The sequence below is a fragment of the Manihot esculenta genome, chromosome 10, assembly GCF_001659605.2.
Source record: "Manihot esculenta cultivar AM560-2 chromosome 10, M.esculenta_v8, whole genome shotgun sequence".
In the NCBI taxonomy this organism is placed as follows: domain Eukaryota; kingdom Viridiplantae; phylum Streptophyta; class Magnoliopsida; order Malpighiales; family Euphorbiaceae; genus Manihot; species Manihot esculenta.
The window spans coordinates 25,826,776-25,849,741 of NC_035170.2; the positions used below are offsets into that span (position 1 = coordinate 25,826,776).

The following is a 22,966-nucleotide window of genomic DNA, read 5'->3' on the forward strand; positions in this document are numbered from 1 at the left end:
CATTCCATGCATGATTTCAATGTCCTTTCCCCTTTTCATAATATTTCACCAAATTTCCTGTAAGTTGGGTCCAAACACACTCCTAATCGATATCAACTAAAGATACTAGCTAAACATCTACATTCTAAATCAAGTCCTTCAGAGTTAGATATAAGCTCTAGTTCAAGAGATTGTATCTGAGAAATTACAGACTGAAGTTGAGTTTCTAGAAAATTTTTTTCCTTCTGTAATGCCTCCAACCGGCAACGAGTCTTGAAAGACCACAACACTGTTTTAGCTTTCTCTAAAACAGGCTTTAGACAATCAAGTTTGAATCCAACTTTCAAAGCATCCCCAACGCTTTGGATTATGGTCGTTAACTCATCAGGACTCATTGACATCCATGTTTTTTCCTTCAATGAAAGTGCAGAACCAAGTTCTCCCAGCATTGCTGCTATTGTATTAGCTCTCTCAAGCATGCAATTCTCCCAAAATTTTCCCTCAATGCAGTATATTTTGTTAAGGTCAGAAGCATGAGATTTTAGCAACGGAAAACCATAAAAATCTTCATAAAAATCTTCAGATGTATCACCAAACAAAGAAGAATCAAATGAAGTAAGAAACTCCGGAAGAATTGGATGTTCAGCTGAAGCAAGACCAAGCTGTTCTGTATCTTGACTCTGAATCGCCACCTCAGTCTCACCTTCCTTTTCAGTTCCTCCCTCCCCCTGTTCATAAACAATGGAACACTCAGCTTTAGAAGGTCTTATTTGAGAAGTAACCCCAGTAGAGCTAGTTTTTGCCCGCACGTTCCTCGGTTCCAATTCCCATGGTGGCACTCTTTCTGGAAGGCAAACAAACATATAATTGAATTCTATTATTTAAGTAGATTAAAAGGCAAAAGGAAGTAAATACAGTTGTCACAAAATAAAGGCAAAAGGCCTTTTTAAAACCCTAACAAATATCCAAATATCTACTTAAGTTCCTAACAAATTTTTTAGTTCATTTAAGCCCTCCAGTAAACAGAAATAACACAATCCATTTGCTCCCATTATCCCTTCCGTCAAGTGGGCGGGACTTTTCCCTAAAAGAAAATCATAAATCTTTCTCAGCCACCAAAAGCATCTGGCACAAGAAAGAAAATTCTTGAACCACAGGGCCCATTTCTCTAGAAATGGAACAAAATATGTGTGCCGGCCTGCATGGTTGATGTGTCCATAGAGCCTTTGTTCTTTCACATCCCAGTGATTGATGGCGAGAATAAATGCCTCGACTTGGACAAAAAGTTGAAAACTACTGCTTGTGTGCTCAAAACCTTCATTGATGTGTTCTGTATTCTCCGTATAATTTTTCAATTCCTTGCGGGGTTTATTGCCCATTCCTCTCGAGTATTTGAAAGAGGGGAGAGGATCCTATCATTATCGCTAGATACATGACCTCCAACTTCATCGTTAATGTACTATCAAGTGATATTTCCTTTTCTTGCTTAATAACACTAACTAATTACTACAGATTTTAGCTGGCAGCAATTAAAGGCAATACTCTTTGTTTTTGCTCAGGTGGTAATGAGGGAGACAAGCTCTACCATTAAAGCTCAACTTTAGTGCTTTCTCTCTTTCTACATTCTTGAAAGCATTAATCTTTGAGCATGAGAAGGTCGAAATATTGGGTTCAAGAGTAGAAAGAGAAAAGCCCTCATCTTTTCCAAAAAGATGAGAGAGAGAGAGAAGAAAGAAGACTACTATGTGGGTGTCCTGCAGAATGATCCATAGCTATAGCAATTAACCCTGCATTCACAGTAGGTATATTAGTGCAAAAATTTATATCCTAATTGAATTTCAGTAATTATTATTTTATGACAATCCAAACACATTCAAATAAATAATAATTATCTACTACTATTTTAATATTGTGATAATTATTTTTAATATTTTAAAATAATATTTAAATTTATTATTTTAATAACCATACATAAAAATTTTATTTTTTTAATTATCATATATATATATATATATATATATATATATATATATCAAAATTACCATTTAATTTATATCTTTATTTTAAAAATCTATTTATACTATATATAAATAATAATATTATCATCTATTTTAAAAAATAATATAAAAAAATATTTTATTGAATTTACAGTTCTATTCATATAATAACTCTAATTAAATTTAAGGTAATTTTAGACATTATTTTAAATTTCACTGACCAAAGAGTATGTTATGGGGTTTGGAATGCATTTAAATTTCACTGACCAAAGAGTATGTTAAAATCTAAAAATTAAAGCATAATTTATCTTTAAATTTAAAATATTTACTCATTTACTTTCCGTTAATTTTATGGAGTTTGGAATGCATTTAGATATAATTCAGTTTTTTATAATTTATTTTTAAAAGTTGAAGGGTTTAATTATTTTTAACATAATTCAATTAAAAAGTTTTTTTATTAAATAATTAAAAAATTTTAAGTTCTCAATAAATAATAAAATTCTGCATATTTAATTAATATTTTTATTTGACTTCTAAAAAATTGAAAGAATTTATCTTTAATTTATTTTTTTTTTCACTTAATTAAATTATTTAAAAAATTCACTTCTTACAAGTAATAAATTTGAAATAACAAGCCGAAGTTAAAATTTAAAAGGTTTATTATTTTTCAAAAGGTTTATTTGATTTATTTTTAAATTAAAATATTTATTTTTATCTATTTTAATAGTTAACATATTTAATTAAATATAAAATAAATAAATTAAAAACTTACATAAATATTGGACCATATTTTAAGGTCAAAATCTTTACACATTTATGGCCAATTTCATAAGGTTTGAGGGGTTAATTGAGATTAATTAAAAACTTAAGTTAGACGAAGCACTACCATGAGTAACCACATATGATGGGCCTACATCAAGCATTGAATCTCTGGACCCAACTCGTAAAGAAAAAAAAATAGTAATAATGAAAATATATAATTAAAGATGTCTCCATTGTATTGTTGCTATTATAAAAACGTGACCACCAACATCAAATCAACAGAATATTTGAATAAAAATAGGTGCACAGTTAGCTTTGTGCAACTAACAAATCAGAGCCAATTGTAGCACATAGCCAATGTAATTATGGTGAAATTTTTTTTTTTTTTTTTTTTCTTTCCCCTCAACTTCTTCCTTTAAAGGGTAACTATATATGGTCAAAACTCAGGGTAACAATTTTGAAAAACTCAAATATTTTTTATATTCCACGATTTGAAAAGTATTTCTGGTAGCAACCTGGAAAAGAAAACGGACATTTGACCAGACGTTATTCAATAGCATTACAGTGTACAGTGGTTGACAAATGGTATGTTTTGAAAGGGGAATAATCCAAAAACATAACGTAAATTACATCATTGCCTACTCGGATACAGCTAGAGAAAAGCAGATTACAATCAATATTAAACCGTATCGGGTTTTGCGGTTGGGGAAAAACTGAAAGAAAACTCAACTAACCAATCATGAATCTATCGGTCAAACAAGAAAATCTGCTCTATATAACTAAATATCTAAAATACATGTTCCCAAAAAAAAAATTGCCTAATCTTTTGATATTAGGAAAAATAACATGGAAATCGAAATTTTTCAAGAGGAAGAGCTATCCAAAATTTTCTAAACAGAAAAGCAGGGATTGCATAGAAAGTTAAGCATAAAGAAAAGATGATAACAATAAAAGAGCTTAAAGCTATACAAAAGTAAAATCGAAGATAAAATCTTTTGGGGAAAAAATTTAGAATCTTGAAGAAGAAGGAAATTTTGACGAACCTTTCTGGAGCTATAAAACAAAAGGAAAATCAAAATACGAATCCCCAAAGTAATCTTCAAAGAGCAATGCAGCACCTTCATAACAACAATGCAAAAAATCAGCGATGGCAAGTAAACCAGATGAAGCCAGAGAAACGATTTGGTAGGCGAGAATCAATAGAAAACGAAAGTAACCTGTCAAGAACGATTCTTTCAATGCCTTAACACTTTTTCGAGCTGTTTCCCAGCAAACAAATGAACGCGAGAAGAGAGCAACAGAACTGCAAAGTAAAAGCCCAGGAAATTGCAGAGAAGGAGAGCAAGAATCAAGCTAATATAACCGAAAGCGAGATTGAGAGGAGAGGAGAGGAGAGGAGAAGGATGATTTAAAGCAGAGACGGGCATTTATAGTTTCGATTTTAACGAACGTGTTCAGCAAGGCAAACACGGCAAAGCACCGCAATTAAAATTCAAGCAGCAATGCCCCGACGAAAATATTTCTCGTGATTACACGCGCCAATTAATGCTCGATTAAATCCAGGACGCGCGTGGTTGAGATCTTTGTTTAATTTTAATTCGCCAGTAACTGAAAAGCATCCTTTTTTTAATTTACAATAAAAAACAATTAAACTGCCAAACATAGTGGGACCCTGGGGATCTTATAAACGACATTAGACGTGGCATAAGAGACTTTGGCAGCCAAACCGCCTAAACCAACACTTACCATCAATTCAATCCGATTGACCTCCAATTTCAAGCTTTCTGCCTTCTCTTTAGCCAATGCAGCCTCAGCTTCAGCATTTTGTTTGCCAAGTTGGGCAGCATCCAGAGCCACCTCTATTTGTTTCAACCGCGCATTTGCCTCACCCACCTTCATCATGTTATCAATCACCTCTCTACATGCACAAAGCTAAAACTTTCATGAATCCTAAACTGTACTTGAGTTTGTGAAAAATTCGAATGAAGTGAAACTGGCTGCAGGGTTAGTACATCCGGAACAGCTTGCATTGATCATGCCATAAGTAGATCTATGTAACTCAATGTTAGACAAAAACTAAAATGAAAGTAGAGAAATAACTATGAGGCCAAGCTTTTCCTTTAAGCTCATAATCACATTTTAAGCATTCGATAATCTACAGGTCAGTAGCATTTAAAGAAGTTATTCAACACTTCAGATGCTATAGAGAAACAAATTCAATTCCAATTAGAAATGGGATACCTAACACCTAACCCTTTCCCGCTAAGTAAGAAAGCTCCATAAGTCTATTTTTAATTGTATAAGTAGATTATAAAAAATTTACTCGGTTATTTGTCTAAAAAATGTTGCAGAAAATCTACCATACCTAATAAGAGTAACTTTACTCAAACAAAAGCACAATTGAGTAATTATGCTAGTACATATTGAAATTGAGCAAGTAGTTGAAATCAATAAACGTTCAATGGCCAAAGATGAAATTAACCCCATCACCAACATGATTATATTTAAAAAAAGAAATAGCATTATTCTCTCAAAAGTATCATGGTCTGTTTTATTCCATGCTAACCCTAAAGTAGTTTTTTCTTTAATGATTGAGAGCCATGCTAGTATCAACTTAAGGCTATACATACTTTTGTAATGCTGAAAACTTGAGAGGTATATCGTCACAGCAAGACACATCAGGGATCTTTTTTAGCATTGACTTCCAAGAAGACAACTCATCTTCCAACTTCCTCATATTTAGCTCAAATTCTCGTAACTTGGATAACTCCGACTCTGCCCTCTCTTTGCGGCTTTTTTCTTCCAATAATTTCTCCTTTAATAACTCAATGTTTTCATAAGATGCTTTCAATTTTCTCGCTTCTCTCACTTCAGACTCCTGCTCAAATGTCAAGTATAGACAAATCACACAACTAAAAGAACAGTTTAATGTAATAACTACTAACCTCTGCAAAATGCCATATATATATATATGATAATAAATCAATCAACACCTCAAAACTGCTGGATTTTGAAAGATTCAGCATCATGGTTCCTTGCGAACCAAATAAACCGCAGCCAAATCTCCCCTTTCTTTTTAGTTATACTTGGGAAAAAATTGTAAAGTGCATAGATTTTGACAATAAGAGTAATGATCAACTGTCTATAGCAATGTGTTTAAAGCTACAAACAGCAAATTTATCAAGGGCAAGAACCCTTACAAGCTTACACCAGAATGTTCAATAAATTAAAGAAATAAAAAATTTAACATGACAAAGTAACAAAATGGAGACAAACTTACATAGTTCCTGAGCTCGTCTTGGAGATGTTTAACTAAAATATTGCTCTCTGTAGACGCACCTCCTGGAATTGTTAAACTTGATAGTTTCTTCTCCAGTTCACTCTTCTGGTGCAAGCACTGGGAGGCAAATCAGAAGAATTTAATGAGAAACTGATCAAGTCACTCTTTTTGTGCCATTAGTGAAATATAAGATCAATGTTTTTTTACCAAGCAGAAATATACTTTGGATTTTGGCAAGGATCAATCCAGTGCCAAAGAGAAATAACTGTTACTGTTACTGCTTCATTAGGGCAGAGCATATGATGGTTTAAACTGGAAACCAAACCAAACTGATTCAATTTGTTTGTTCGTTTTAGTTGTTTAAGTTAATTGGTTTGGTTCAGTATAAGATTTATGAGAAATTCAATTTGGTTTGGTTTAAAATCAATAAAACCAAACTGACCTAAATTGGGCCATGTCTCCATATATAGCTAGACTTCTACCCATTTGAAGCCCCAACCCTACTTTTATCATTCGCATTTGGGGAATACACTTCATCTCCTTTCTCCTCCTCCTGAATTCTCATCTGTCCATTTCAAACCTCATTCTCAATCTGTCCATGTCAAACCCCAACCTTGCTGACTCCCCCTCCTTTCATTTTTTTTTTTTTTCTTTTCTTTCACAGTCCATTGTTGACTCAATTAATCTTTCATCAGCCACCATAGCCTTTACTCGAAGATCCAGATACAGTGTGTTGAAAAGATTTCTATTCTAAGGTCTACGGAAAAAGAGTCTACTGTTGCAGAACCAGCCTTTACTGGTATATGGTTACAGACTGAGATCTGTAAGACCTCCGATCTACCTTTTTCTTCTTCAGTTCACGTTCTGAGATCCATAGGCATCACAAATCCCAAGGACTCTCGATCTGGAGATGTAAGTAGTCGGCCTTGCCCCCCAGTGGCAGCATTTATTGCCTTTGTTATGTGAGCATCCAATGATTATTGTAGAAGATGGGTGGATCTGAGAAATTGATGAGCAATTGATGTGTGAATACAGACGATTTATGCTTGCATTGTTGATTGCTGGTAGTGTTTCATCTATAATTACTGATATATGAACTTTTTTGGTAATTATTCATGTGTTTGGTTATTGTAAATATTTGTAGATGAGTTTGCTAATTGCTGTCAAAATTAGAATAATTTGATAATTTTGTTTTGATTTCTTGTTTCAGCCTGTATGTTGTTTTGGATCTTGAGATAGAATGAAAACTTAATAACCGAACCAATTTTTTCGGTTTGGTTTGGTTCAGTATGGTTTCCATTTTTAATAATCAGTTTTCAGTTTTTTTCAATTTGGATCAGACCCAAACCAACCTATTGCAGACCCCGATGCCGCATACAAGGATATTTACTTATTATCATTTGAAATATAAACTTATCTAAAGGTGCTGTTCAGTAAGAACAGTTGGAAAGGAAGCAGGGACAAAGAAGTAAAAGCTTTGAAGGGAATAAAAAGCACTAAAACAAAATAAAAATATCAAAGGCACCTCATTTAGTTGCAATTTTAGATTTCCTAGCTGCTCCTTGAGTAGCTCTGATTCCTTCTCAGCATTTTTAGCTCTGCATTCCATTCTTTCAAGCTACATAGAAGAGAAATCTACAAGTTAACATGCATAAAAGCTCAGAACCCATTCCAGAGAACCCACATCTTCAGCTTACATCTGCAGTTATCCTGGAAACAGAAAGCTTTGAATCTCTTTGCAGCTGTGCAAGCTCATTATTGAGGCGCATTTTCTCCCTGTCTATGCTTTCAGAAAGTTGGGAAAGCTTTGCCTCCAAAAGACTTGCTTTCTCTTCGGCAGAAGTTGCTGAGGATTCAGCTTTTATCCGAAGGTTCTTCTCATTTTCCAGTTTTATCTAAGAAGAAAGAAGAGAGCATAAGAAATGAAAGACCAAGTAATGAAAGATTAATAAAAAAATTGTCAGCCTAAATTATAATGTACCAAATCAATGCTAAAGCTTTTGAACCAAACATTTACTCGGAATGTATACTATTTGATATTAATAACAGCTGACAGCTGACAGCTGAAAATTGCAATAAGTTCCAGTGCATTGTAAGCCTTTTTCTGTTTACTTTTGTTAAATCCCACTTTGGGACAGGGTAATGTGTTCTTATAAGGACCTTAAGTACCCCCACGTTTGGAGTGAGTTAGGCCTGATCCAAATTTTAACATGGTATCAGAGTCTCCCACCAATGTTGGGTCTCCCATAAATGTTTCAAACTCCAATATAGTATAGTATAGTGTCTTGAGCGTCTATTGAATCCCACATCAATTTGGGATAGGGATAAATCGATAGGATAATGTGCCCTTACAGGGGACTTAGGGGCTCTCTTGAGCTTGACCTAGTTTTTCTTAAGTTTGAACTGGTTTTTGAGATGAATTAGGCCTGACCCAAATTTAACACAGAAATTCATTCTTTTATCCGAACTGACCATTTGTTTCCCAATTAGTTTTCAATTGAGTTATCCAAACTGACCATTCGGATTGATTTAAGAGATTTTATTCTTATTGTAAATATTTCTAATTTAGGTTGATTCTTTGTGTATAAATACTCAAAACTTGTAAAGATCAATTTAATCATAATAGAATCAAAAGTTCCTCTCAAATTCTACAATATCATTATTATTGGTTCCACTGTCATTATTATTTCCACCACTAAAATGACCAACATCGTTATTGCTACTGCAACTGCTGACATGACCATGCCAGCCTCCAGCACTGCTGCTTTCATTCCCATGATAACACATTCACATCCATCCATTGGCATTCTTATTGCAAGACTAGAATGTCATTTGAAAGTTGTTGAATCCCACGTCGATTTTGGGACAAGAGTAATGTGCTCTTTATAAGGATCATAGGCACACCTTTCCTTTAAACTTGCTTTTTGAGGTGAATTAGATCTGATCCAAATGACACATGACTCTTCAACCAAAATAACATTTTATGTTGATCAACGCTCCCCCTCAAGTTGGTGCATAGATATCACACATGCACAACTTGCAAATCAAGGTATGATAGGTTTTGTTGCTAAGCCCTTTGGTAAACACATAAGCTAACTGGTCATCGGAAGTTACATGATCTATCCTCAAGACACCATTTATTAACTTCTCTTTCATGAAATGTATCAATCTCTGTCATCGGAAGTTACATGATCTATCCTCAAGACACCATTTATTAACTTCTCTTTCATGAAATGTATCAATCTCTATATGTTTTATTCAGTCATGTTGAACCGGATCGTAAACTATACTGATGACAGTTTTGTTATCATAGTACAAGAGGAGTTTGTCCCACTCCAATAATTTCAATTTCTCCAACAATCTCTGCAACCATAAGAGTTCACAAACGTCTTGTGTCATTGCTCTATATTTCGCCTCAACACTTGATCGAGCAACAATACTTCGCTTTTTGCTTTTTGCTTTTCCAAATGATAAGATTTCCTCCCACAAGTGTACAGTATCCACTAATCAACCTTCTATCATAAAGGGATCCAGCGCAATCTACATCTGTGAATGAATATATGCGAAGATTACCATATTTAGAGAATAGAAGACCTTTTTGTAGGAGCAGACTTCAAGTACCACAAAATGTGAAAAACAGCTTGCATGTGAGACTCACGATGATCATGCAAAAACTGGCTGACTAAGCTGACTGCATATGCTATGTCTGGTCGAGAGTGCAAAAGATAAATCAGAGTCTGTCTACCAATCTCTGATATTTGTCCATATCTACTGATTCACCAATTTATCCTTGTAGCTTGTGATTGCTCTCAATGGAAGTTTCTATTGATTTGCAACCTAACATACCAGTTTTTTTAAAAAAATCCATAATATATTTTCTCTGAGAAATAAAGATTCCCTTCTTTGACCTTGTAACCTCGATTCCTAGAAAATATTACAGTTTTCCTAAATCTTTAATTTCAAACTCCTAAGCCAAAAGTTTTTTCAGCCGAATTATCTCTTCAGTGTCATTCTCTTTTATTACTATGTCATCAATATAGACTATAAGGAGAGTAATTTTACCCTTGTGATGTCTGATAAATAGGATATGGTCAGCATTACTATGTTAATAGCCAAAAGAAATCATAGCTCTACTGAATCCATTAAACCAAGCTCTGGATGACTGCTTCAACTCATACAAAACCTTACTTAGCCTGCACACCTTTCCTTGTGTTTTTTCATCGGCAAATTCAGGAGGGATTTTCATATACACTTCCTCCTCCAAGTCTCCATGGAGAAATGCATTTTTCACATTAAATTGTTGGAGATCCCAATCAAGGTTGACAGCACAAGATAGCAATATTATGATTGAGTTCATTTTAGTAATAAGAGCAAATGTCTCCCCGTAATCCACTCCATAGATTTGAGTATATCCCATGGCCATTAGTCTAGAATCTTTCAATTGATCCATCTGTGTTGTGTTTCACAATGAACACCCATTTGCAGCCAACAAGTTTCTTCTAAAGTAAGAGAGCGACAAGCTCCCAGGTCTTATTTTTTGCCAATGTTTTTATCTCTTCAATCGTTGCTCCTTTCCACTTAGAATATGTAAGAGCTTCCTTTCAATTCTATAGAATAGAGACAGAAAATAGACAAGACAAAAACTTTATAGGATGGAGACAGAATCAAAAGATAGAAAGTTAGAAATAGAGTGTTTTGCGCAAAATCTAACTTCTTTCTTTTGAGCAATTGGTTTATTTAGATTATCAAAGGGCTCAAAGTTTAGGAATGACTCACCAGATGGAGAAGAGGAAGATTCATGACACTGAGTAGGTTGCACAATGGCTTTTTCTGCTTCTTTTCCGTCTCTTCTTGAGTATCTCCTTAAATATGGTTTATCCAAACGTCCAACTTGGTCACCAATAGTCTTCCCTATATAGTATTCTCCTGATCACCAATAGTCTTCCCCTGTATGGTAGTCTCCTCTAGAATAAAACATTCTAGAGTTATAGGACTATGAATCATTTCTTCTCTCTCGTTGTCTTCGCCCTGAAGAGGTGATGAGGTAGTACTGAAGTAAAATTCAGTCTCTCTAAATATAATATCTATACTGATAAAATATTTTCTAGATAGAGAGTAATAACACTTGTACCCCTTCTGTATGAAAGAATACCTAACAAACACACATTTAATAGCTCCAGGATCGAGTTTTCCACCTGTCCCCGTATGAACAAAACACATGCATCCAAACACATTTGGTGGAACAATATAAACATTTTTCCCTTATAGCACCTTTAAAGGGCTTTTAAAAGCAAGAGCTTTCAAAGGCTTCTATTAATGGGATAAGCTGCAGCTAAGACTGCATCTCCCCAATAAGTTTTTGAAAAGTTCATGGTGAAAAGAAGAGATCGGGCTACTTCCAATAAATGTCTATTTTTTCTTTCAGCAACACCATTTTGAGCATTAGTGTATGGACAATTAGTTTGATGTAATATCCCATTAGACTTTAGATAAGCAGAAAAAGGTCATCCATGTACTCTATACCATTACCAATTTTTCATGAGAGGACGAAGCATATAGAGGTGGATTGCCATTTTATTTCTACTAGCTTTGTCACAAAATCACTTCAAGAATCACGAATCAAGTATATTTGTAATAAGTTTGGGGCATATAATATGTACGCTCCAGCTTGAGGGGAGTGTTGAGATTATTTCTGTAAATAGCTTAGATTTGTAGTGATAATTAGGGATATGATTGTGTGATATGATTAGGCTATAATTAGAGAACTGGTTTATTTTCTTACCTAATATATACTCTTGTAAGCAGTATATATACCCCAATTGGCTTGAGGGGAATAATCAAGTATTTTCTCTCAAAACTTCTGCTCTCTTTTTCTACTTTTCATCAAAGGTTTCAAACACAATGGTCAGGAAAAATTTAATTTTACAGTTGAGTGCTTTGGTGAGAGAACTAACAGATAAAAGATTAACAGGGAAAAAAAAACATAAAGAATAGAGAATAGCTTGATATTTGGAGTACAAACAATAGAACCAATTCTAGATATAGGAGTGGAAGAACCGTTTGCAATTCTGACAGTGTATTTTCGTAGGCATGGAAAGTAATTAAGGAAGCTTTCAGAGGAGTTCGTCATATGTCTATTTGCACCAAAATCAATAATCCATGGAGCAGAATTAAGAGACGAAACAAAAGCATTATCAGAAGTCCTTACATTATCCATACAAGTTACTGTCATTTCAAGAAAACACCACCCTTTTTCTATTAAAAAATAGTGAAAAATTATTGTTAAGAAAGAATTATTGTTCACCGGTGAAAAAGGCATGGATCCAGCAGATTAGAAACGCGACTTGAAGACGAGTGTGCCGAAAAGGATCACTACCGGAAAAAACCACCAGAGCACCAATGGAATTAGTAGATCAAGAGACAAGAATTTCCAAGTGGCAAAATACCCAAACAGTAGCCACTTAAGCCAAATCCAAAGCTACTACAGGTAATCACCTTAACCGGACTACCAAATCTCTAAACATCACCCAATGCTGTAATACCCAAGCCGAATCGACGCCAAAAGAGTAGACAAAGCCGCCGGATCTCGCTGGTAAAGGTCACACGCGCCGGCAAATAGCGTCAGAGCGAAGAGAGAGGAAGGCGCGTGTGAGCTACAAGCGCTTCGTCCAATCGCCGAAATTGGATAGGAGGCCGATCTCGAGCCGTGATTTTGGTTGGTAGGGGAGGTAACACAAACAACTCACCCTAAACAGGTGATCTAGAGACGACAGATTTGAGACCCAAAAAGCTATCGTAGGAAAAAAAAAATTAAACCAACAGATTGAAGCTGCAGATTTGATACCATGTAGAATTTGAGATGAATTTTTTATTCTACTCTGATTAAATTGATCTTTACAAGTTTTGAGTATTTATACACAAATAATCAACCTAAATTAAGAATATTTATAATAAGAATAAAATCCCTTAAATCAAGCCTAATTAAAATCCCCAAAAATTTGAATCCTCCTAATTAGGAACCTTCTATATTGGTCAACAAATATTAAGATGAAATTTATGAATTATGATGGAGTTGTATTTAATGACCGTGTGTATGTAATGTTGGCAAATTTGTCCTTCATGCAACCAGATTTTCTTTGGAGTATAGGCAAAATGTTTCATTATTCTTTTCAATCAAACATATGAAATTGAAGAGCTCCATGAAACACAATACTCAAGGCCAAATTGCGCTAATCGGACAGGAAGGAGGGGCTATCTTCTTTCTAGTCCGCATTTCATTTGTTCTATGACCCCCATTCCACCACCCCACCAAAGAACTTTTTTAGTCCAATGAAATGAGAAAAAACTACTAATATTGTCCTCTCAACCTCTACACTCCTACCCAATGTCTCATCCTAGTCCTACCACAAACCTTAGGACAAGACAATTGTTTCTTTCATTGCTGTGCAGCCAAAAATTGTCTAGTCTCTCACAACAACCTCAGCCAATTAGTTGACAAAAATGCTACCATATACCTTAAAATGATTGATTATTGAAATTTTCAACTTTTGCACCAACTTAGGTTGTCAAACACAGCATGTTTGGTGCATGATACATAAATTTCAAGTGCACAAGATATCTACATTGGACAAATAGTTAAAACGATCATATAATTTGGATATGCAACTTGAAATTTCAGCAGACTAAAGGTTTTAGTTACAAGTACTCTTTTCAGAAGTCCAATTCAACCATTCATCCCTATGAAAACATTGAGATGAGCAAAGTGAAAATCCACAAACCACAGTTACAACCAACTAAATTTAAAAGGAAAAAGGAAGAAGCTGGTGAATCCAATTCAATTAGCTCATTCTCACTTGTGTGATGGCATGAAAAATGTTTCCTAGGTGTAAAATGGAGAACTGCCTTTGGAATGTTCATGATTAAGTAATTAAGTTAAATCTTTCCTCTTCATTTGCAACCACAGTGAACGCCAACTTCTATATTAGGCAGGACACAGGTAAGCAACACATTTTGCATCAAATTTGTCAATATAACATTGGAGTTTTACACAATGCACTAGAAAGTTTAATCATCTATATTTCAGAGAAAATTTCAGTTAAATCTCTTACTATTGTGTATTAGGAATCCAAAACCAAGAAACACTCATTTCATTGTTCAAACAGAACTCTCATACTCAAAAGGCAAAAATGATATGAAACCAAATGCATTCATTATTACAGTGTGCAAGTATGAATGCAACCTAGAAAATGCTCCCCCTTGCCCACCAGCATGATATATAAATATCTAAATTAGACCATAGGGAAGAATCAGTAACCCATTCCACTAACATACATCCAAAAGGTCTACCTCAAGTTTGCTGCATGATTCTAATTGTTTCTTCAACCTCTCCTGGGAATCATTGATCTCCTTCAGAAGTTGCAGTTGCAAGGCCTGTTCACGTCCTTTGGCAGCAGCAAGTTCCTGTTCAGCATATAAGAATTGATCCCGAAATTTGTTCCTATCCGCTTCTGCAAGGATTAGAATTATTTGAAAAATACAGATCTTAGTTCTTAACATCCCAAAAAATAAAAAAAATAAAATAAAATAAAATAAAAGCTATCAATGTCATGCACACAACATAAATATGCAATTACCATAATAATAATAAACTACCTCTCAAGTGAATATTTGCAAAAGATTGCAGACATGATGACACATAAGATATCAGTAATTACATAGCATTCCCAAAATTAGATTATCGGGCATAGTTACCATGTACAAGGAATTATTTAACCCTGTGCAGAAAAACTAAGATTACCTGGACAGATTTAAATTTGTAAACTAAGGTTCATGAAGACAGAATTTTACGTCAAGCTTACTTTTGCATCTGTCTCTTACCTCAGATGGCATTTATGGAGGGAAAACAAAAGGAGAACATATTCTATTAATCTTGAAAATTTACCAGAAGACTAAACAATATACTGTTAATGATATCAAACACATATATGTATGTCATGAAAAGCATTACAAGTAAAAGCATACATAAAATGCATTGAAAATTTCTGGATAAGCAAAGTTTTGAACCAAAGCAATTTCGAGATAAAATTTAGACCATCCTCCTCATGTAACCCACCAACTTTGCAGAAGTTCTCATTTAAATTCTCCAATTTAGATAGATAATCACAAACTTGCTTCTCTGCATTGCTCAAGGCATCCAGAAAATCTGATTTAACCTGCAATTACGTTAATAAGATGAAGAGTTGTCACTGCCAAAGTTTAAAAATACAGCTACTGCAACATGGCACCAATACAAATCAAGAGTAGAAGCTGGAAACAAGTGGCCAAGAAAAAGAAATGAACCCAATAAATTTTCCTATATAGACCATTAATCCAATTGCAAAAACTATGAGATATTACTTTTGGTGTCTAGTACTGCAGAGAAGCCTGGTAGCCAATTGGGTATGCTTCCAAAGCAGTACATAAAACTCAAAGCATCAAATTTCCAACAATTAGCTCAGACTTATTGATAGGGCAACCTATTCCTCCAAGGTTACAAATGACTAAAGGAAAAGCAATAGTGCCTATTCACAGAGAAACTTGCACCTTATTAAATATATTAAGAAGCCAGCTTCTAATTTAGGATCTTTACAGTAGTTTGAATTGACAAGCAGACTTGAATTCTGATCATGGCCTATCTGGGTTTTTAGTTTAGTTTAAAACCAAATTGGAGCAATTGGTACGGGTCAGGGGATGCTGGAATGCCATTGGACCCTTCAAGATTCTGTGAACAGTACAAATACAGTGATTTCCAATGCTATACCTCAAAGTCTCAAAGTCTCTCTAAGGCTCATATTGGCAATAATTTGCAACTTCTTCCCTTCTTCTTTTTCTTTTTTTTTTTTCCCTCTAAATTAAAAATGGAAAAACTTTTAACTAAACCTAACCCCATAAATACTCTTCTGGTGTATGAAATTTAAAATAATGTCTAAAACTGCCTTCTGCAAGTTATCAACCTTTTGATCATTTTAGATGATTTCATCGTTGACTAATGAGAAAGAAATTTACATTATGAGATAATGTACATAGCCCATACATTACGCATTCCTTATATACATATTTGTAACAAGCAAAAAATCTTTGAACCTAACACCCGAATATATATCGCTCCAAACATCACTAAGGATGAATTGTTTGCTAAAACTTAAATCTGATTATCTACTCAAGATTCTACTCACAATGTATTCATATATATTAGCATTACACTAAATTCGTTGGAATGCCACACTCTTGCGCTAAATTAAGAAATAAGAAACCTCTATTTTATGAACTGATGATCTGAATGGATGCGCTTGTTCTTCTTAGGCACCTTCTAATTCTACACCTCTAGCAGAATAATTATCTTTATTTACTTGCTTTTCCGCTTGGAGTCAAATACAGAACCATTTCATTATAAGAGTTTAATTAATTAGAAAATTTAGATGCCACTTGCTTAACTCCAAGAAACATGACCTCAATTGTAAAAGACCATCACACCGGAAGCTGATTTAAGCTACAACCCAAGCATACCAGCTAAAAGAAAACTATTACGTCCCAAAACGCACCACATAGAAAATCGCATATTATTAAGCAACCTTTGCCCGCTAAAATCAGCTCTTCAAAAGCCAATTCATGCAATGCAAACATACACAGTACACAAATTCAACTACCATTTGGCGACACTGGTAGGTGCAGAGCATGTGATCGGACGGTTGAGGCTCGTGAGAGGACTCCGGCAATTGAACGACAGGGTCTTCGTAAATAACAAGCCGACGATCGGAACCGATAGGCGGGCTCTCGATGGCTTTGGCATCGTCTCTAGGTCTCTTTGGCTGTGGAGTTCTGAGAATCATCCTCTTTTAGCTCTCTCTAGCACTCTGTATCTCTCAAAATTTTCTAGGGTTTCAAAGTTTCCACTTGTAACAACACAATCGCTGGATGCTTAGCAAAATGGAATGGGTTTTAATTTTGAAAGCAGATGCGCCATTTTAAATGTTCTCTGCTTCTCGTCCTAACATAGCGGCTTTTGTATATTTTAGCCCCTTAACTTAGGAGGATTTGAAGTTTAATCCTCAAGTTTTAATTTATCTCAATTAACCCCTCAAACCTCATGAAATTGGCCATAAATGGGTAAAAATTTTGACCTTAAAATATGGTCCCATATTTATGTAAGTTTTTAATTTATTTATTTTATATTTAATTAAATATATTAACTATTAAAATAGATAAAAATAAATATTTTAATTCAAAGATAAATCAAATAAATTTTTAAGAGATAATAAACCTTTTAAATTTTAACTTTGGCTTATTATTTCAAATTTATTATTTATAAGAAGTGAACCTAATTTAATTAGGTGAGAGAAAGTAAATTAAAGAGAAATTTCTTTTAACTTTTTTAAAAGTCAAATAAAAATATTAATCAAACATGCATAATTTTATTATTTATTGAGAATTTAAAATTTTTTAATTATTTGATAAAAAAACTTTTTAATTGAATTACATGAAAAATAACTAAACCCTTCAGCTTTTAAAAATAAATTATAAAAAACTGAATTATATCTAAATGCATTTCAAACTCCATAAAATTAACAGAACGTAAATAAATAAATATGTTAAATTTAAAAATAAATTACACTTTAATTTTTAAATTTTAATATAATTAATAAATTAATTTTTATATTTTTAAAATTAAATATTTAAATTTTTTTTATAATCATTCTATTCAGATTAAAACTCTTTCTATTTATTTTTATAACTAAAAATATAAAAATATTTTTATTATTTTTTTAAATAGATAAATTATATTTAAATTATTAAATTTTAACATAATTAATAAATTAATTTTTATATTTTAAAAAATATACATTTAAATTTTTATATAATCAGTTTTCCATCTATTATAATTTAAATATTTTAATTGAAAAACGAGTTTAATAGGGAATATTTAACTGTTTTATACTTAAATCTTAAATAAATTATTAAAACCAAATAGTATTTCTATAAATACTTGGTTAGACTATTTAGATTAAAAGAAAAAAAAAATCTTAAAGACTCATAATGAATATTTCATGTTGCAAATTGATTCAACTTATAAAAGTGAATTTTTTTAATTGTTCTCATGTTCCATGTGCCATGTTTAATATAAAGACCTTATCAGTACGACTCTGTATGATTATCTATAGTGCCATGTGCCATATGTTTAATATAGTGCCATGTGCTATATGTTATCATGCAGAAGGAATTATTTAACTAAGTGCAGGAACACTAATATTATATAGAATGATTCAAATTTGTAAATTAAGGTTTATGAAGACAGAGTCTTAGGTCAAGCTTAATTTTGCTTAATAATATGCTGTTAGTGACACCAAACACGGATATGCATGAAAAGCATGACAACTAAAAGCATACATAAAATGCGTTGAAATTTCTAATAAGCAAAGTTTTGAACCAAAGCTATTTTTATTTTGGGATACAATTTAGATTATCCTCTTCATGTAACCACCAACTTTGCAGAAGTTCTCATTTAAATTCTCCAACTTAGATTGATAATCACAAACTTGCTTCTCTGCATTGCTCAAGGAAGCTGCAACTCTTATAAAAATACAGCTGCCACAGCATGGCACCAATGCAAATGAAGAGTAGAAGCTAGAAAATAACGACCAAGAAAAAGAAATGAACCCAATAAATTTTCCTACTAAGACCATAATCCAACCACAAAAACTACAAGATATTACTTAGCCAATTGAGTACGCTTCCAAAGCAGTGCATCAAACTCAAGTCATCAAATTTCCAACAATTAGTTCAGACTTTATGATAGGGCAACCTAGTCCTCTAAGGTTACACAAGACTAAAGAAAAGGTATAGTGCCTATTCACACAGAAACTTACGCCTTATTAAAAATATTAAGAAAGCCAACTTTTAATTTAGGATCTTTACAATAGTTTGAATTGACAAACAGACTTCAATTCTGATTATGGCCTATCTAGGATTCTTGGTTTAGTTTAAAACCAAATTTGAGCAATTGGTACGGGGCTGGGATGCCATTGGACTCTTCAAGATTCTGAGAACAGTACAAATACATTGACTTAGTGATTTCCGATACTATAACTCAAAGCCTCTCTAAGGCTCGTATTGGCAATAATTTGCAGCTTACTCCCTTCTTCTTCTTTCTTTCCCTCTAAATGGAAAATGGAAAAACGCTTGATTGAACCTAACCCCATAACATACTCTTTGGTTAGTGAAATTTAAAATAATGTCTAAAATTGCCTTATGCAAATTATCAACTTTCTTATCATTTCAATGATGTCTTTTAAAGTCAACACTAATTATAAGATTTTTAATATAGAAGAATATTGAATGTTGAAAAATAAATTTAATATATTTATTATTTAGTATGGATCGTTGAAAATTATATTTAATGAGAGTAATTTGATATGTAGTTATTCTTTTTCAATTGATTCATTAAAAACAACTAAACCTAGATGAGATTGCCAAAACAATCCCTCAGAGAGTAGATATAATAATAGTTCAACAGCAATGCCAGTAGAAATCAGAATAGCAATGTCGCCTAGCCAGTATTCCATTAAAAAAATATTTAATTGTGAATGTCCTTTGAAACATCTAGCTAGAATTTTGTTTTGAAACTACACCTACACACATAGATAATCAAATACTTGTGCCAATACAAAATCTAAATTAGCACCTGTACGCTCATGATGGTTTTCCTGTACCTGATCTTTCACTATCAGCTTATATTCTGAGTACACTCTTAGTTGAGGATGAGCGCTGTTGTTAAGTAATTCTAAAAAGAGTGACAGACTTTTGCCACTTGCCCTTGGATCTCCTTAGGTTCTTTTATAAAGTAAAATCTCTCCACTTTACCTTCATATTTAATAACATGAACCTCTGCTCCTAAAGCACAGCAATCATCAAAAGGATATCCATTAGAAGAGTCATTGAACATCTTGAGTGAGATCAGTTGGTCAAAACCATTTTCAGTCTTTAAAGAATGGTAACGCCTCATGTTATCATCTGTAGAATAATAAATCCTAGAGCCTGTCAAAATGAAGATAATTCATATAGATAACTTTGAAACAGAATATGGACTAAATGGGAAGCCACCTGGAATTGTTAAGTACTCATCTCTTAAGTGGTCAAAAACAAAGAATTTGAGGATCACATCAACCTGGGATCCAGGAGGAATTGCATTTGGCTCAGCAATTGCCAAGTAGAGAGAAATGTGATCACTTCCATCTCTTTTCACATTTCCAGAAGGATACAACACCAATTTCCTAAATATTGCAATAGAAATGGCAACAAGTTACAATTCCATACTCATGTGAATTCAGGTGGAATTAATTTCAAACAAATACCAGTTGTAGCCGGCAGATGCAAAAGCATCAGATTCATACTTCACAAGTCCAGTCTTCTCAAGTAGCTCACAAAATCGTGAGAATGACTCAATCTTTAATGTGTAATGAGCAGGTGGCATGTTCCTTTTTGATCTTCTAATGCCTTTCTCAAGAGAGTATCAGGAGAATATTATGCTATGTTTGGATAACAACATTTGAAAGTAATGATTTTAGTTTAATTTTAATGTAGATTATTAATAAATTATGGATTTTAAATAGTGATATTTATAAAACCTGCTTTTTGGCCTCCAAACTCAATGCCAAACAAGCTCTTAATACACAACACTTGTATGTATGTTCATGCTAACACTTGTACTTTGTTTGGAAGGAAAATTATTGGAGGTTTAGTATGGGTTTTTAAAGCATTAAAAGGAGGCTTTTTTGAGGTTTGAAATGCTTTAGAACCGCTGGTTGGAAAGATTTCATTATCTTACCTGACTTTATGCGAAAAGAAAAGTATTATATTTATTTTATTAAAAAACACAAGACTCAACATTGATCAAGAAGCTCTGATATTATAATATGAAAATCAAACTGAGTCTAACTCCTCCAGAAGCTAAAGTTAGCTCAAGGGTTTATTGGAGGAATATTATCACATACTCCATAGAGAAAAAGAAAGAAATTTTATCATGAGAATGCGATTCTTCAGCATTAGAGTCAGCAACAATGTTAGGAAATAGTTCCACCACATTTGCCATTCCCCACAATCGGCACACATCTCCCTCTCCGGTAAAAAAAAACAATAACACATCTCGCTTCTTATTCAGTGGCATATATATACTTCTTCAACAGGTCACAGAAACATGTTAGGACTGGTAACATGCCTCCTTCCAAACATCTCAAGGTTTTTGGGAGTTAATATATTCCGTTGCCATTATATATTTTAAAAAAAATGTTATAAAATTATATATATATATTTTTTTTATTAAAATAATTTTTTAAAATTAAAAAATTAATTTCTTTTATTTTAAATAAAAAATTATTTAAATTAAATTTTTATGAAATTCTTTTATAATCTATATATAGGAGGGAAATATTTGGATTGCTAAAATTATCTATTAAAGTTTAAGTTAATTACAATAAATAATTAAAATTTAATTAATTAGTAAAATTAATTTATTCTATATTTTAATTGTTCTATTTTATTATAATAAAAACCAAAATTTTATTAAATAATTAAATTAGTAAATTAATAATAATGAAAAAGTTAGAAAGTTTAAATATATAAATACTAATTTAAATTGAAATTCAAAGTACAATATTTATAAATAAAAAATAATTTTATTTTTAAAAATGTATATTAAAAACAATAATAATAAGTTGTATATACAGATATATTTTATTTATTTAGCATACAATATTCATTATAATAATTGTGATATATTTTATTTATTTAGCATACAATATTCATTATAATAATTGTAATATATATATACATTATTAAAATAATTAAATATAAATAATAAGAATGAATTTTAGCATTCGAATATATCATATAATATCTTAATATTATCCAAATAATTTGACATTTAATATTTTTTTCATATATTAATAAATTTATTATTAATATATATAATTTTTTAATTTAAAATACATAATTTTTTTCATATGAACATCCCATTACATGAAAAAAAATTAACGAAAGAAAAAAAAAAGTGATAGGTTTTTTTTTTTCCTTTTTGAAATGGGTGATAGTTTTTTCTTTAAATCTAAAATTAAACACCTTTATAAATATCATTGATGTGTACCAGTTTCTCTTCTTTTTCCTTCTACATTTTTGTAAATTTTAAAATTTTTAAAGATTCAGCAATTTTCTCTTTATTATTATAATTTTTTTATTATTATATTAGTTTTATTTTTATTTATATTTACTTTAATTTTCTATATACTTTATATAATATTCATACAATCTGTAATTTTTTAAAAAAATATATAATTCTTAAATTTAAAGTATATAAATTTTTTATATAAATATTTCATTAACTGAAAAAAAATAACGAAAGAAAAAAAAAAGACAGTTTTTTTTTTAAATTTAAAAATGAAAACCTTTATAAATACCAAAGGTACTAAAAATTTATTTTTGGACTATATATATTATCTAATATAATAATTAAGTAAATTATTTTTAATATTCGTTAGAAATTAATACTATTATTTCAGATTTAAATTATTTTATTTAATAAAATTTTTAATATTATATATAAAAATGGGAAGGGGAAATAATGGGATTGCCCATAATACCTGTAAGTTTTTAAATTATTTATAACCATATTTAATTATTTAAATAGTTGATAATTTTATTTTTCAAAAATAGATGATATTATTATACTTTATATTAATTTTAATTAATTAAGAAAATTTTCAAAAAAAAAAAATATAAAATATGATAATATTAAATTTTTTAAAATAAAGATATAAATTAGATGGTAATTTTATTATTTATATATGGTATAAATAGATTAGTATAAATTATTTAATATTATGCTATAATATAATTATTATAAAATTATATAGTATAATGA

The 22,966-nt window shown here is 31.9% G+C and overlaps 2 protein-coding genes across 9 annotated transcripts; both read right to left on the bottom strand.

Moving 5' to 3' along the window:
* Positions 1-11: 11 nt before the first annotated feature.
* Positions 12-17,008, bottom strand: LOC110623951 (mitotic spindle checkpoint protein MAD1). 8 transcript variants are annotated; one of them, XR_002489357.1, is made up of 11 exons: positions 16,704-17,008; positions 15,131-15,230; positions 14,365-14,525; positions 7,716-7,913; positions 7,544-7,636; positions 6,019-6,135; positions 5,369-5,616; positions 4,485-4,656; positions 3,956-4,041; positions 3,782-3,856; positions 12-1,766 (listed from the first exon to the last, which is right to left on the bottom strand). XR_002489357.1 is itself a non-coding variant. In XM_043961173.1 (10 exons), the coding sequence occupies exons 1-9, from the start codon at positions 16,884-16,886 to the stop codon at positions 3,982-3,984; spliced, it is 1,332 nt and encodes a 443-aa protein (XP_043817108.1). In that variant the 5' UTR covers positions 16,887-17,008; the 3' UTR covers positions 2,952-3,856; positions 3,956-3,981. The 8 variants fall into 8 exon arrangements, 5 of the variants coding, with proteins under 5 accessions (XP_021624678.1, XP_043817108.1, XP_043817107.1 ...); XR_002489355.1 differs by having other exon boundaries at positions 3,956-4,656; XM_043961173.1 differs by lacking the exon at positions 12-1,766 and having other exon boundaries at positions 2,952-3,856.
* Positions 17,009-18,509: 1,501 nt separating this feature from the next.
* LOC110624281 (ubiquitin C-terminal hydrolase 12) lies at positions 18,510-20,524 on the bottom strand. The gene is made up of 4 exons (XM_021769387.1): positions 20,406-20,524; positions 20,155-20,324; positions 19,915-20,088; positions 18,510-18,598 (listed from the first exon to the last, which is right to left on the bottom strand). Exons 1-4 carry the CDS (start codon positions 20,522-20,524, stop codon positions 18,510-18,512), a joined length of 552 nt encoding a protein of 183 aa, XP_021625079.1.
* Positions 20,525-22,966: the final 2,442 nt, after the last annotated feature.